Source organism: Elephantulus edwardii, unplaced genomic scaffold (genome assembly GCF_000299155.1).
Source record: "Elephantulus edwardii isolate Elephantulus edwardi_28Jun2011 unplaced genomic scaffold, EleEdw1.0 scaffold00038, whole genome shotgun sequence".
In the NCBI taxonomy this organism is placed as follows: domain Eukaryota; kingdom Metazoa; phylum Chordata; class Mammalia; order Macroscelidea; family Macroscelididae; genus Elephantulus; species Elephantulus edwardii.
In genome coordinates, this window is record NW_006399788.1 from 9,836,123 (window position 1) to 9,852,235 (window position 16,113).

The following is a 16,113-nucleotide window of genomic DNA, read 5'->3' on the forward strand; positions in this document are numbered from 1 at the left end:
ACTGCTTCTGAAAACCAGCTATGCATCAGTTCCTACTCAAAAGCCCACAACAACAACAAAATCAAACAGAGGGGAAGCCATATATAATAAAAGAGAATACAGGCTTAGGCAAACATTTACTTTTAATTTTAGTTTTCTACTAGAGTTTTGGTCATTTTATGACCTTATTTTTCAAAAGTCTTTGATGTTATAGCCATTTTAAGTACATACACTGCCAACCTCTGATATTTCTGTGGTAAAGAAAGTCCATCGGACTAGAATCTTTCCAAAGACTTCAGACAAGTGTCTCAAAGGTTTACGTGTAAACACAGAATCATAGCTGACATCCCATGGGTGATAATGTTGATTTATTTATCTCTTTTTCTGCAACTTTTTATCAAAGGTAAGCTCAGTATCATTTCCATCACTCAAATAGAATGTTGGTTTCAACTCTAACTGGGAAAGAAATAGACGACTTCCGTTTGCTAAGTGTATGAATGCTGGTTTGGTGAAGAGTAAACTACACTGAGGGCTCCCCTGCCTTCAGTTTTTCTTGGCATCATCTTTTTAAAAATTTTTTTTTCTTTTTATTATTTTTGTGTGTGTATGTACCGTCAAATCAGATCTGACTGGTACAGGAGGACATTGTCCCTCCTCCTCCAGGAGAGCATCTGGTGGATTTGAACCACATACCTCTGGAATTGCAGTGCAGCTTCTTGCCACTAGGCCACCAGAGCTCTCTCCTTGACATCGTCTTGACAGAACATCAGAAATTCCACTGGAAGAGATTGTCATTTGGGTTAAAGATTTTCTTGTGATACTTTTATAATTTCTTGAATAGAAAACAGCAAGAATATCAATTCCATCATATATTCAACAAATCTATATCTAATGTAGTGTCAATGGGAGACATTGGTAAGTTTATAGTACTACTGTTATTGGTTTTTGTTGATGTGTACCATCAAGTAGGAATTGACCTACGACTGAACATCCAGTGGTTAGTTTCCTGAGAGGAAATTACCCATCTTTCTCCCATGAAGAAGCTGGTGAATTTGAAACACCTAATTTTGGGTTGCCAGCACAATTTCTTACCTCTAGGCTACCAGAACTCCCTGTTGTTGTTATTGTTGTTGTTAGTTACTATCAAGTTGAGAATGACCCTTTGAACAACAGACTGCACCATTGTTGCAGTCACTATGTCAATTCATCTCATTGGAGGCCTTCCTCTCGTTCACAGAACCTCCACCTTTCTGAGCATGATATCCTTTTCTAAGAAATAACCTCTCCTAACAATATGTCCAAAATATGAAAGACAAAGCTTTGCTATCCTTGCCTCCAACAATTCAATCCCTCCCTTGTTCCCGAGTCCCCGAGTGAGCCCATGCCTACAGGCAGAGTAGCGGGCATCCTTCAGAAGAACTGGCGGGATTATGTGGTGACTTTTCCATCCAAAGAAGAGGTCCAATCTCAGGGCAAAAATGCTCTGAAAATCCTAGTCACGCCTTGGGATTACAGAATTCCCAAAATCCGGATCAGCACTCAGCAAGCAGAGGCTCTCCAGGACTTCAGGGTGATTGTGCGCATTGATTCCTGGGAGTCAACATCTTTGTATCCAAATGGACATTTTGTGCGAGTTTTGGGGAAAATCGGAGACCTGGAAGGGGAAATTGCAACCATCCTTGTGGAGAATAGTATTTCTGTTATCCTTTTCTCAGAAGCTCAGATGTGTGAGATGCCAGTGAACACACCTGAAAATCCCTGGAAGGTGAGTCCTGAGGAGGAAAACGAACGTAAAGACTTGAGGAAAACCCACCCCGTGTTCAGCATTGACCCCAAAGGCTGTGAAGACGTGGATGACACACTCTCAGTCAGAACCTTAAAGAATGGCAACCTGGAACTTGGGGTCCACATTGCAGATGTGACCCACTTTATGGCACCAAATTCTTACAATGACATTGAAGCTAGAACAAGGTAATGCTATTTGAAATCAGCAGGCAGCATAATGATTGAGTGCATGTGGCTGTGTAACATACGTTGTAACTGTGCTGGTTTCAGGTTGTCAGATCAAATATTTGACATTTGTATAATTCTGAGTATTCCCTTCAAGGGTAAAAAGAAGCCCATATCCCCTTTTCCTTTAGAGAAGTAGTACTTTGATCAATTTACCTACCTCTCCTTTTCTAACATGACCTTTTGCCACATTTTCCCTACTCAGTTGCAGTGGGTTAAAGTATTTGCAGCAGCAAGTAAAGTATGATCTTATATATAAAAAAAAGTATTGCCTTAATTTTCATAGATAGGACTATGACACAGAGAAATGACCTATTGTTCAAGGTTTGTCAGTGGTAAATGTAAGAATTGAGAATTAAACCCTGTTAGTCTGGCTCTATAGGTGTGCTTTTAAGAGAGGAAGATCCTCAACAAGATGGCCTGATACAGTGACTCAATAGCAATGAGTCCAAGTGTCAGAGATGATAGCAATGGCTTCGGATATGGTAGGGTTCAGATGTGTTGACACAGGGTCACTATGAGTCGTAGCTGACTCAATAGCACATAACAGCAACTGTGACTGTTCTATGAAGTGAAAATACACAGGTGGACAAGCTGACAAAATATTCCTCCATTTGTGGAGATTCATGGAATAAAGATAGACAATCAGCAAGCAAATGAAGACATAATATATAACTTTTTTTATTACAACCAATGGAAAACAACAAAGGCATTAGAATTGGTGGGGTAAAAGTAGTCTGAATGGTACTTAAAGAAAACCCCACAGATCTGTTGATACTGTGTTATTGTTGAGTACTATTTAGTTGGAACGGACTCATAGCCGACCCTTCAGGGGTTTTCAGAGACAGTTAATTGGACAGGAGGAGGTTGCCAATCCATCTCCTGAAGAACAGCTGGTGGATTTGAACCTCATGCCTTTGGGATTAGAACACAGTTTCTTACCACTAAGCCACCAGAGGAGAAACCTAAAGAGCATGAGGATACAAAACATTTGTGTATCTGAGAGGTGAATATCCATCAGAAGAAACAGAAAGCAAACGTCTCAATGCAGAATGTGCTGGACGTATTCAATAAATACCAAGAATACAAGGTATTGGTATCAGAGTAAATAAGGAGAATAGTGATACAATTTCAAATCAGATAGCACCAAGTTAAATCCCATAGATGCTGGGATTATCAATAGACTTTTGCTATTACTCTGTAATGAGAAGCCATTGAAAAAACTTGAGCAGAAAATGCAAACAGTGTAAGGTATGTTGATAGGATTCTGAATGTTGTTTATAATAGACTCTAAGGGTACAAAAGAAAAGATAGATAATTAAATAGTTAAATACATACATTTAATTCAATTTAATAAAATTTTCCTTTTTTTCCCTTTTCTGCAAGAAGTATTTTTTTTATAATGGACCTCTTTTTCGACTAAAGTTTGTAAAGCATTCTTCAAAGATTTTGTAAAGCACCAATAATTGGTTAGATTTTGAATTTTGATACACCTGGAAATCATTTACACTACATGTGAGATAGAAATCTATTCCCAGCTCACCTCCTCCTCCATCACCTCACTGGTAATCTTTCATTAGTACAGTGTGTTCACCCTCTAGCTAGTAGGCTCAAGGGCAAAACCAATTGAGCTCTATGATCAAGGAACATTTCCTTGTTCTTGGTCAAAACTGCTCATCTATCTCATTAATTTCTTCATCCTTGCACTGGAGGTGAGGAGGAAGAGCTGTGCACATCTTCTCTCAAGCATATGTGCCCCTTTTCTGTCAGAACAATTGAGAATGATTCCTGGGTATATCCTTTGGATGACTTTATTCTTTTCTCAGTTTAAAGGTACGTTTTAATGTTCTCCTCTAAATTCTTTTATTACACTGTGATAAAATGTCTTGTTAGTCACAAAGTTTAAATTGTAACTGACAAAAATATTGAATATCTATCCATAATTTTGTTGTGAACATCCCAGCAAGAGTAGCCTTGCCCACCGTCTTGTGTCCATCTTATTCCTGTGGCAGGGTCTTTATAACAGGTAATATGAACTCTAAATTGTTGTTAAATGTCCATCCAAGTCAGCTTCAAACAGACTCTACATACAATAGGGTGGAACCCTGCCTAATTCTGTGCAAGGGAAATAAAGTTATTTCTCTTTATCAGTAATTAATCTAATTGTACCAACAGTTGGATGGTTAACTGATGCTACATCTAAATAATTGAAATATAAGAGATTAGTTCTGAAAGTTTTATTTCTAAGATGGCTGACTGATAAAGTGTTTTTATTCCTTTGGAAAATGTAAACAAGAGTGTCAGTTTTTTTCCAACTCAATTCCTATTAGAGATAATTATTAAAGGACTTAATAGGTCAAAAGCAGTATGTGTTATTCATTTAAAAAATCTAGACATCAGAGATGTACTTGATTGGATTAAAACTCAAATGCACTGGAGTCAAATCTTATTAATCATAGTAACCTTCCATTGAGTTTCTGAGGCTAAAAATCATGATGGGAAGAGATTTTTATCTTTATTCTATATAGCCACTGATGGGTTTGGGTTTTTCTTATTGTTGTAATGTGCTATCAAGTTGGAACCCACTCTTATCTGAACCTCCGGTGAGTTTTTAGAAGCTGCAAATTGCATGATAGGAGATTGCCTAACACAGTTTTTTTAAATACAATTACTTTATTGATTTCTTACAAACATGTGCTGCCAACTCGCATTACTTCCACTCATGCATCATTAAAACAGAAGGCTATTTCCTTGATTATTCTCAAATGATGCGTTATACAATAAACAAAAAAGTTAGAATTTAAAATGCACCCTGATTAATTATGTAAACTGGTAATTTTTTTTAAAAAAAGCATTAACTAGTAATTTGGTTCCTTTCTTCATAAAATGGAAATTCACATATTTCTCCTGATAGTCTTGAGGTTATCATTATGTTATGAGTAGTGCAAATTGTGACACACATAGTTTCATCTAGAGAGATCTGTTTCTTACATGCTTCCTTTAAACAAACAGAATGTGCATAACAAGATGCATACATGCTTGAAAGGGGAATGGTCAGTGAAAGAACGAAAGACCCTCAGTGAGATGGATAGATACAGGGACTGCAGCAATAGACTCAAGTGTGTCAGAGATAATGAGGATGGCACAAGATAGGACAGGGTTCAGATATGTTGTTCATAGGATTGCCATAAGTCATACTCAAGTGGAGGCTACATAACAATATTCCAACAGAGCTCCCTATGATTGGACTAAATCTATGAAAAATCCAGTAGAAATATGACACCACCTCACTTGCTTCTCCTTTCTGAAAAGACAATATAAAAATCTGAAGTGAAGTTACTCCTTATTTAATAGCTTATTATGTTTTCATTAAACTACATTTTTTTTCTGTCTTTCACACAGCATATACTGAATCAAAAATTCTCACTTTCTGATTCTAATTATTTAGGGACTCCTTGGAGGAGATAGTAGGGCGATAAGTCTAAGCTTTTGATATGGTACAAAAGACAGCTTTAGGAATAGTCCTTAACTTACTTTGAAATGTAAGATATTTGAAATTTAGGCTCACTTTCTCAAACAAAAGAGCTTTGATTGTGTGGCGGTGAAGTGCTCAGCTGCTAACTGAAAAGCCGATGTTTCAAACTCACTAGCCACTTCTCAAGAGGAAGATGCGGCAGTTTGCTTCCATACATTTTTATGACCTTCACACGAAATAATGAAATATTATTATGAAATATTTTGGATTTCATATTATGAAATCATGTGGAGCAGTTCTACTTTGTCCTAGAGTGTATCATCACAATAAGTCAGAATCATCTCTACCACAACAACAACACTGAAAGAAAAGATTGGCATGTTTAAAAGAAATATATTATTAGATATTATTTGCATCATAACAGTTCAGAATAAGAGATACATAGTAAAGTGGACTGGGGGACCAGGGGGTGGGAGGAAATTGTGCAACAATGAAAGAACCTTTTTAAAGGGAAAAGTGAACTAGGGGTGGAGGGTTATGGAGGAAAACGTGTAACAATGAATGAATGAAAATCCAAGTTTTCTGTAAACTTTCATTAAAGTATTTAAAAAATTTTAAATTAGAAAATAAAATCTTCCCATTCTTAAAAATGTTCTGGAAAAAACCAAGTGCTCAGTCACTGGAGGATTACTTTTAAAAAAAAAAATTTAGAGGCTCAGAAATAATAATATTTAAGTGAATATGTTAAAGATGTTTACTTTATTGTGTGTTTCTGAGATAAACCAATGTTCTATCTACATAGCACTGTGACTTGAGACATAGAACTTAGATTTGGAAGGGACTATAATGACCAATAAAGAAAATATACCAAATGTGAGTACATTTCTGTGCTGACTTGTCCAGCAAATAGTGATGTAACTGACCTTCACAGCACATAATATGAACGTTTAGTTCTTCATTAATGTTCAAAAGTTAGATTATATGAGAGAATCTCAGAATAGTTTTTGGAGTATTACTAGTCTAAAAGGCTATCATTTCCTTTCAATGATTTATTTAATACTCACAAATCAGGCTACGTTTTCTTGATATCTAAACATGTTATTCCACAATCAAAAGGATAGGTTTGAATAAACTGGGGAAGCAATAATTTGAGATATAGACAAAACAACTATCCTCAAACATCTGAAACACTGCCATAAAGAAGATTAGATTTATGCTTTGTAACTCCAGAGTGTAAGGTAAGAATCTGAGGACATTAAGAGATACAATACAGAGAATTTCATTTGAAACTATAAACATTTTTAAATAACCTATGATCACAGAAATACTGAAAAAAGGGAGGGGGGACTTGCTCATAAGTGAATGCCATTGAAGTTCATGCCAAAAATGTTGATGAAGAGAGTATAATCTAGTGTAGGACTCAAGTTTATTGCTAATCTTGAGATTCTATGATTCTATGGGATAGTGTGTCATCCTTTAACATACCGACCTACAATGAGAAGAGAAATTAGTAAACATTTAAAAACCTACAATGTGGCAACATTGTCTCCAACACAAATATGACTTGGAGAAAATGCAACCAGGGTTGCAAGAATGAGAATCTTCCTCTTACGCATAACAGTCACATTGTCAGGGGGAATCAGTCCTTAAAAAAAAATCATGCTTCAAAAGGTGGAGGAGCAAAAGAGAAGGAAACCCTTAACAAGATGAATTGACACACTAACTGCAGCAATGGGCTCAAGTATATTAGGGTTGGCAAAGATGGTGCAGCACAGGGCAGGGTTCAGATCCGTCATTCATAGGGTTTCTATGAGTCACCGTCATCTGATAGCAATGTTATAACATCCACATCAATGTAATTGACTGTGATAGTGTGATGAGCAATCTCCTCCCTTTGAATTTATAGCTTCTGAAAATGAGCCCAAAAGTCATCTATAAGTTGATTCTGACTAGTGGACAATAGGTTGAGGGTTTGTCACTTATGTTACAAAAAAAAAAAAAAACCAAAAAAAACACCCAAACCAACTCACTCCTGTTGCCTCAATTCTGATTCAAAGCTACCCTCCCTTGGGTTTTTGAGGCTATAAGTCTTTATAGAGCTCATCTTGTTCTTACAGAGCCACTAGTGGTTTCAAACCACTGGAGAGAGGCAGCTAAGGGCTAGTCACCAGTGCTCCAAAGTCTTTATCAATATGGTCACTATTTATATTGTTGTTGTTGTTGTTATGTACCATGGAGTCAACTACGACTAATAGCTACTCTGTGAATATTAGACCTGAACCTTGCCGTACATTGTGCCGTCTACATCATCTCTGATACTTGGGCTCATTAGAGTCACTGGGCCAATCCTTCTTCTTGAGTGCCTTCCTCTCCATTACAGATCCTCTACCTTTCCAAGCATGATGTCTTTTCCAAGGACTGGCCCTTCCTAATTAATACTGGTATTTATGAATCAGAAAAAATGATATATACTGTTTGTGGTCACACTGCTACTGAACTGGTAAAACCTTGACTCAAACTCTAAGAAGACAGTGTCTGTACCCTTTCCTTTATATTACTACTTAACCATTGTTGCTATGTGCTGTTGAGTCAATTCTGACAAATAGTGATTCACTAGGACAGAGTAGAACTGTTCCACATAGCTTCCTAGGCTGGAATCTTTGCTGAAGCAGATGCCCAGGTCTTTTCTCTGGTAGACCAGCTGAGGTGTTCATAGTGCAAATCTCGTGGTGGATAGTCAAGTGCTTAACCATTGCTCAACCAGGGCTCCCTCATTCTTTATCCATTATAACACATGCTGAGTTCACCTAACAGAAAACTAAAAGTTTGATAGTATATCTTTAGCATTAACTCAACCAGTTATCATTTGTTGTCAAGTCTACTCCATCTATGTGTGTCATAGTAAAACTATGATCTACAGGGTTTTCAATTACTAAACTTTCCGGGAAATACATTGCCAGGTCTTTCATCTGAGGTGATTCTATGTGGATTCTATCTTCCAATCTTTTGGTTTGAAACAAAGTATGCATTAACCTTTTGCACCATCCAGGGATCACAACTAACTCAAGAAAAAAACTAATTGTCCTTGAACAGGTCAGCTTTCTGAGGCTGTAAAGCACCACAGGGAGTTTGTCCATCTTTTTCCTGAGGGTTGCTGGTGCACTGGTTTAATCCTCAAAAGTTTTAAACCTTTTGAAATGTGTGGTCTGTGTCAGCAGTGCAACTCCTAGGAAATCTGCAACCAAAGCTCACTCCTTGGCTGAAAAGGAAGAAATATTTCATCCTGTTGGTTTATTCTGAGAACAATTCTGTTTCCATTCACTGCAAATGAATGTTAATTTCAACTGTATTTACATCCTTTCAGAAAAAATTATTCCTGGAGTAGAGAGTCAAGAGCTGGTTTATCCTAAAAAGCTCCCTGTGATGCAGAAGCGTGATGTTAGATACTCCGATGATGCTGACATGCAGGTACAGGTTTTGATTTAATGATGAAATTTTTAAAATTGGTTTCCATATAATCATTCAAATATGTCATATTTAATACATGTACTTTGTGTTTTATACAGTCATCCATATACATTATATAATTATAACTGATCTATCATTGTGACTCTTCAAGTCCTCATAGAACCCCTTTCTTTGACCTCCTCCACCCACCAATACTGTTACCCAAGTAATTTTCCCCCTTCCCCTTATTCTACTCCCCTTGGCCCCTTCCCTTTTTCCTTAATACCATACAACATCAGAAAGTTTAGAGAGCACTATGCTGAGTGAAAGAACTCAATCACTTAAGGACAAATACTGCATAAGACCACTACTGTAAAAAAAGGGAGGACAAGTGAGCAACATATGTATAAATAATAAGATTTGATTCTTTCACATTTTTATTATTCAGTATTTTACACATGGTTGGGAGAAGTAATCCACCACAGATTAGAAAACAGAAAGTAAGCAGAATTCAAGCAGTAACCTAGTAACACAGATTTGTGGGTGGGTGGGGGAGGAAGTAAGCAGAACTCACCTTACACATGACTTCAGGTTTAGGGATTGGAAAGAATTCATTTTAGATTTTCTGGTTTACATGAGAAGTTCTACCAACAGTTGGGCCCCATTTCCAGGCTAAATTAAATCAACCTAAATAGTTAACTCCACAATGAGGGATTTATCTTTCACTGTTCTATAAATTGTTTGTCTTTCAGATACTCCTCTAAATCTGAACATTCAGATTAAGACAGACTAGGAAGAAGAATTTGCCATCCACTTCTGAAATAGCAGGCCTCTGAAAACCCTAGGTACAACAGAATGCACACAGACTAACAGAGAGGGCAACTGAGTATGGAAATACAAAGGAAGAGGAACAGTTGTAAGCAGACACTAGTGATTGGAACATGGAATATGAGAACCATGAATGTAGGAAAATTAGATACTGTTAAGAAAGAAATGGAACTCATAAATATTGACATACTAGGCATTGGTGAGATGAGATGGACCCACACGGGGCATTTTGAGTCAGGTGATCATATGATATATTACTCCAGATATGAAGAGGCGAGGAAAATGGAGTTGCTTTCATAGTTTAAAAAGTAATTTCTAGATCTGTCTTGAAGTACAACATTGTGAATGACAGGATAATATCTATAGACTTACAAGGAAGTCCAGTGAATATCACTATCATTCAGACATATGAACCAACAACCAGAGCCAAAGAAGAAGAAACTGATGATTTCTACCAACTTTTACAGTTGGAGATCAATCGAACATACAATCAAGATGCATGGATTAAAAAAAAAAGATGCATGGATAATAATGGGTGACTGGAATGCAAAAACTGGAAATGGAGATGAAGAATCAGTAGTTGGAAAACATGGACTTGGTGACAGAAATTGAGCTGGAGATAGAATGATTGAATTTTGCACAATAATGACTTATTCATTGCAAATAAGTTTTATAAGAAAAATAAATGCAGGTTATACACATGGACTTCACCTGATGGTATGCATAGGCATCAGATTGATTACATCTGTGGAAAGAACCACAGGAAAATCTCAATATCAGCTGTGAAAACTAGGCCAGGTGCTAATTGTTGAACAAACCACCAACTACTCATATACAAGTTCAAGCTGAAGCTGAGGAAAATTAAACCGAATCCATGGGAACCAAAATATGACTCTGTGTCTATCCCACCTGAATTTCAGAACCATCTCAGGAACAGGTTTGAGACCTTGAACACTAATGAGCAAAGACCTAAAGAATTGTGAGAGGGTGTCAAATGTATCATCCAGGAAGAGTGCAAACGGTCATTACAAAAAGAGAAGAGGAAGAAAAGACCAAAATGGATGTCAGAAGAAACTCTGAAGATTGCACTGGAGCTTAGAGAAGCCAAAGCACAAGGAAGAATTCAAGATATTAAAGAGCTGAACAGAAGATTCCAAAAGGCAGCACAAGATGACAAAATACTACAAGGAAATGTGCAAGAAGCTGGAGTCGGAAAATCAAAAGGGCCGAACTTGTTCAGCATTTCTTAAGCTCAAGAAACTGAAGAACAAATTCAAACCTCGAGTTGCTATGATCAAGGATGCTTTAGGCAGAATATTAAATGATCCAGGAAGTATTAAAAGAATATGGAAAGAATATACTGAGTCATTGTATCAAAAGGAATTGGCAGACACAGAAGAATTTAATAAAATAACATATGAGCAAGAGCCTATGGTTATGAAGGAAGAAGTTCAAGCTGCTTTGAAGGAAATAGCAAAAAATAAGGCCCCAGGAATAGATGGTATAACAATTGATATATTTCAGCTAAAAGATGCTGTCCTGGACGTGCTCACCAAGTTGTGCCAAGAAATCTAGAGAACACCCATTTTGCCAACTTACTGGAAGAGATCTATATTTGTTCCCATTCCAAAGAAGGATGACCCAACAGAGTGTGGAAACTACAGAACAATATCATTGATTTCACATGCAAGCAAGATTCTACTGAAGATTATCCAAAAGCAACTGGAACAGCACATCAGCAGAAACTTGCCAGAAGTCCAGGCTGGGTTTAGAAGGGGTAGTACAAAGGATATTGTTGCTGATGTTAGATGGATCTTAGCTGAAAGCAGAGAATACCAGAAGAATGTCTATCTGTGTTTCATTGATTATGCAAAGGCATTTGACTGTGTGGATCATAACAAACTGTGGCTGACTCTGAGAAGAATGGGAATCCCAGAACATTTAATCATTCTAATGCGAAACCTATACTTGGACCAAGAGTCAGTCATCAGAACAGAGCAGGGAAACACTGCAAGTTTCAAAATTGGGAAAGGTATACACCAGGGATGTGTCATATCTCCATACCTTTTCAACCTGTATGGTATGCAGAACAGATTATCCGAGATGCTGGGCTCTATGAGGACAAGTGTAGCATCAGGATTGGTGGAAGATCTATTAACAATCTGCGTTATGCGGATGACATAGCCCTGATTGCTAAAACTGAGGAGAACCTGAAATGCTTGCTGAAAAGGGTCAATGACTGCAGCCTTCAGTAGGGATTGAGGCTCAATGTCAAGAAGACAAAGATTCTCACCTCTGGAACAACTGGCAGCATCAGGGTGGATAGTGAAGAGATTGAGATTGTTCATAGCTTCAGTTTGCTTGGCTCCACAGTCAACACTCTTGGCACCAGCAGCCAGGAAATAATAAAAAAAGTACTGCAATGGGAAAGTCTGCTGTTAGTGACCTCTCCAAAGTACTGAAGAACAATGGTGTCACTCTGGAGACTAAGGTGTATCTGATACAGTCCATGGGTTTTGCAATCACTTGTTATGCATCACAAAGTTGGACAATGACTAAGGAGATAGAAGGAGAATTAATGCCTTTGAGCTGTGGTGCTGGAGAAGAGTATTGAATGTACCATGGACTGCCAAGAAAATAAACAGGTTCAACCTGGAGAGGGTTAAACCAGGCTGCTCTTTGGAGGCAAGGATTCTGGGGCTTAGTCTGACATACTTTGGACATGTTGTAAGGAGGGACCGGTCCTTGGAGATGGACATCATGCTTTGGAGGGTGGAGGGACAGCACAGGAAGGGAAGGCCCTCTATGAGGTGGATTGATTCAGTGACTGGGATAATCGGGATGGGAGTGTGAGAGAGAGTGCGATTGGCACAGGTCAGCACAGAGTTTAGGGCTGTTGTACATAGGGTCGCTATGAGTCGTAAGTGACTCTACGGCACATAACAACAACAACAATTTGTTCCAAGCTGGTTGGTGTTCATGGAATGTCATCTCCGAGCACTTTACATTCCTAGTCATCTGGGATGAAGTCCTGGTGATACAGTGAAGAGAGGCATGTGGATGAGGAGAAATATGCCCTTTCTTTTATAATTACGGGGGAAACCCTACTAATAGCTTTATTATTTCTAAATAACTTCTAAGTAAAATCTTCCTTATAATAATAGCTCTATTATAAGGTCAACTATAGTTGTATTTATTATTATTTCCTGAAAAAGACTACTTTTACAGGGCTGTGGGAGACCTAGGTTTATCCTCTCCACTATAGCGTATTGATGGTGGTCACATCTTGATGGTGGTCATGTAAGGGAAGTTTTTGGGGTCGTGTTTGGAGTGTGTTACTGTTTTTCCCCCTAAAAGCGGGTGTCAGTTGAACTTTTGACCAGGGGTGGACCAAGTCATACAGCAATCATTTGTCTATTTGCTGTACTAAATAAGAGAGTTACTGTACTGTTGAACACTGTGCCATAGTCGTGTCAAATACCTCATGGTTACCCATCATGTAAAATGTTTGGAGGAGCTTCCAGATTGATTCACGTTGGAAAGCATGAACGTCATCCACTTCCTAAACTAGATGCCTCTGGAAACTCTATAAACATACAGAAATGATGTTAGTTATAAATAGAGTTCAGGTCTTTCATGCAAGCCTCGCTACGAGTCTTATGGAATTTAACAACACTTAACCACTGCTAAGTGAGACTAGTGTTGTTATATCTGGAGGAACATTCTTCCACTTCATCAATTTGCTGTATGAAATAACCTGTGTTTGTTGTGATGCTGAACCTTGTGCCACTGGGGTATCAAATACCATAATGGTTTCCCAATGTGGACAGTGTTTGGTGGAGCTCCCAGTTGTAAAACAGGTTTGGAAGAAGTAGTGGCATCCACTTCCAAAACCACATGTCTCTGGAAACTCTATGAACTTGGAGAAACAGTCATAGTTATGAAAAGACATTAGGTCGTTTGTGCATAGAGTCGCTATGAGTTGTGCCTGACTCAATAGCAATCCACAACAGTCACCCTAAACACATTTAAATGGATACTGTTTTACAGGAACTATATGAAGAAGAATTATTGTATGAAATAAAGCTAAATAGAAAAACCTTAATACTTCACCTTTTAAGAACAAGGTAAGTTCTGTTGTGATTCAGTGTTTTATGAATTTATCAACCTACCTTTTAAGAACAAGGTAAGTTCTGTTGTGATTCAGTGTTTTATGAATTTATCAACCTATACAATCTTTGCTTTTATAAGATCTTGAGCAAATTACTTCTTCAAGTATTGCTACCTAGTAATATAAATTCTTACTCATCTAGTTTAGACTCATTTCATATTATTGTAGTGTAGCATTTCTTTTTCATAACATTTCCATGCAATGGAATTTATAAGTCTTAAGTGTTGTTGTTTTATATCATTGAGTTGGAACTGACCCATAACTGAGCTTCCAGTGAGTTTTCAGAGGAAATTTAATTTCATGGGAGGGAATTGCCCTTCTTTATTCCCGTGAAATAGCTGATGGAGTACAACCATATACCTTTGTGTTGGCAGCGTATTTCCTTACCACTAAGCCACCAGAGTGTACATTCATTTACTTTGTATAAATGTACGCATTTGAGATGACCAAACTCCTACCAAAAAATATAGAACTATCACTCCTGAAATTTTCCTCATACTTTTTCATTGTCAACTTCCTCCAGATTCTAGCCTAAAGAGGTATGTGTGTGTACGCACATACATCACATACACATATATTATATACACATACATATATCTTTTCTCAGCATAGTGCTTTGCTTGTTTTGTAAATTCTTATAAATGGAATCCCATTGTCTGTAATCTTTTGTATAAGACTTCTTTAAGTCAATATAATGTTACTGAAATTCATACATACCATTGCAAATGGCAGAAGTGCGGTCATTTTTGTTTGTCAATTAGTATTTCATTACTGACCCTCTAGCAGGTTTTTGGGGCTGTAAATCTCACAAGAGAAGATCACCCACCTTTCTACTATGGAGTTGGTGGGTATAAACAATGTGTCTTTGGGTTGTTGGCACGATGCCTTATCACTAAGTTATTTCAGTATACTTGTTTAAATGACCTTCACTCCTGACTAGAAAAGATCTATATTTGTTCTCACTGCAAAAACAGGTAGTTCAAGAGAACGTGGATATTAGCAAACATTAATATTAATAGCACATGTAAGCAAATTCTTACTGAAGATTATTAGAAAGCAGCTGGAATAGTACATAGACAGGGAACTGCCATAAATGTAATCTCAATGCAAAAGAGGTTTTGATACAAAGGATATTGCAGATATGAGGTAAATCTTGGCTGAAAACAGGGAATAGTTATGGATAACATAAAGAAAAATGGGAATCCCAGAACACCTAATTGTGGTATGCAAAATCTAGACATATAGACCAAGAAGCTCTTTTCTGAATGTTCTTGTTGTTGTTTGCCATCGAGTCGTTTGAGACTCATAGCGACCCTATGTACAACAGCCCAAAACTCTGCTCTGTCCTGTGCCAATCGCACTGTCTCTGACACTCTCATCCCAATTACCCCAGTCACTGAATCAATCCACCTCATAGACGGCCTTCCCCTGTTGCGCTGTCCCTGCACCCTCCCAAGCATGATGTCCCTCTCCAAGGACCTGTGTGTCCTTACAACATGTCCAAAGTATGTCAGACGAAGCCCCAGAATCCTTGCCTCTAAAGAGCAGCCTGGTTTAACCCTCTCCAGGTTGAATCTGTTTATTTTCTTGGCAGTCCATGGTACATTCAATACTCTTCTCCAGCACCACAGCTCAAAGGCATCAATTCTCCTTCTATCCTCCCTAGTCATTGTCCAACTTTCTGATGCATAACAAGTGACAGCAAAGACCATGGCCTATATCAGATGCACCTTAGTCTCCAGAAAGACACCATTGCTCTTCAGTACTTTGGAGAGGTCCCTAACAGCAGACTTTCCCATGGAAATATGTCTTTTAATTTTCTGGCTACAGGTGCCAAGGGTGTTGACTGTGGAGCTAAGCAAGCTAAAGCCATGAACAATTTCAATCTCTTTGCCATCCATCCTTATGCTGCCGGTTGGTCCAGTGGTGAGAATCTTTGTCTTCTTGACATTGAGCCTCAATCCATACTGAAGGCTGTAGTTCTTGACCCTCTGCAGCAAGCTCTTCAAGGATAGGTGGTATACCAATTCACATATTTCAGCTACCAGATACTGCCCTGGACGTGCTCAGTAAGTTGTGCCAAAAAATTTGGAGAACAACCTCTTGGCCAACTGACTGGGAGAGATCTATATTTGTTCCCATTCCAAAGAAGGGTGACCCAACAGAGTGTGGAAACTACAGAACAATATCATTGATTTCACAT

The 16,113-nt window shown here is 37.9% G+C and overlaps 1 protein-coding gene across 1 annotated transcript in view; it reads left to right on the forward strand.

Moving 5' to 3' along the window:
- The first annotated feature begins 1,360 nt into the window (after positions 1-1,360).
- ADAM7 (ADAM metallopeptidase domain 7) overlaps positions 1,361-16,113 on the forward strand; it is an 81,136-nt gene continuing 66,383 nt past the window's right edge. Inside the window, exons 1-4 of the mRNA XM_006884914.1 lie at positions 1,361-1,950; positions 2,035-2,087; positions 8,829-8,932; positions 13,790-13,866. Of these exons, the coding sequence (XP_006884976.1) occupies positions 1,361-1,950; positions 2,035-2,087; positions 8,829-8,932; positions 13,790-13,866 (824 nt within the window). The remainder of the gene's footprint in view (positions 1,951-2,034; positions 2,088-8,828; positions 8,933-13,789; positions 13,867-16,113) is intronic.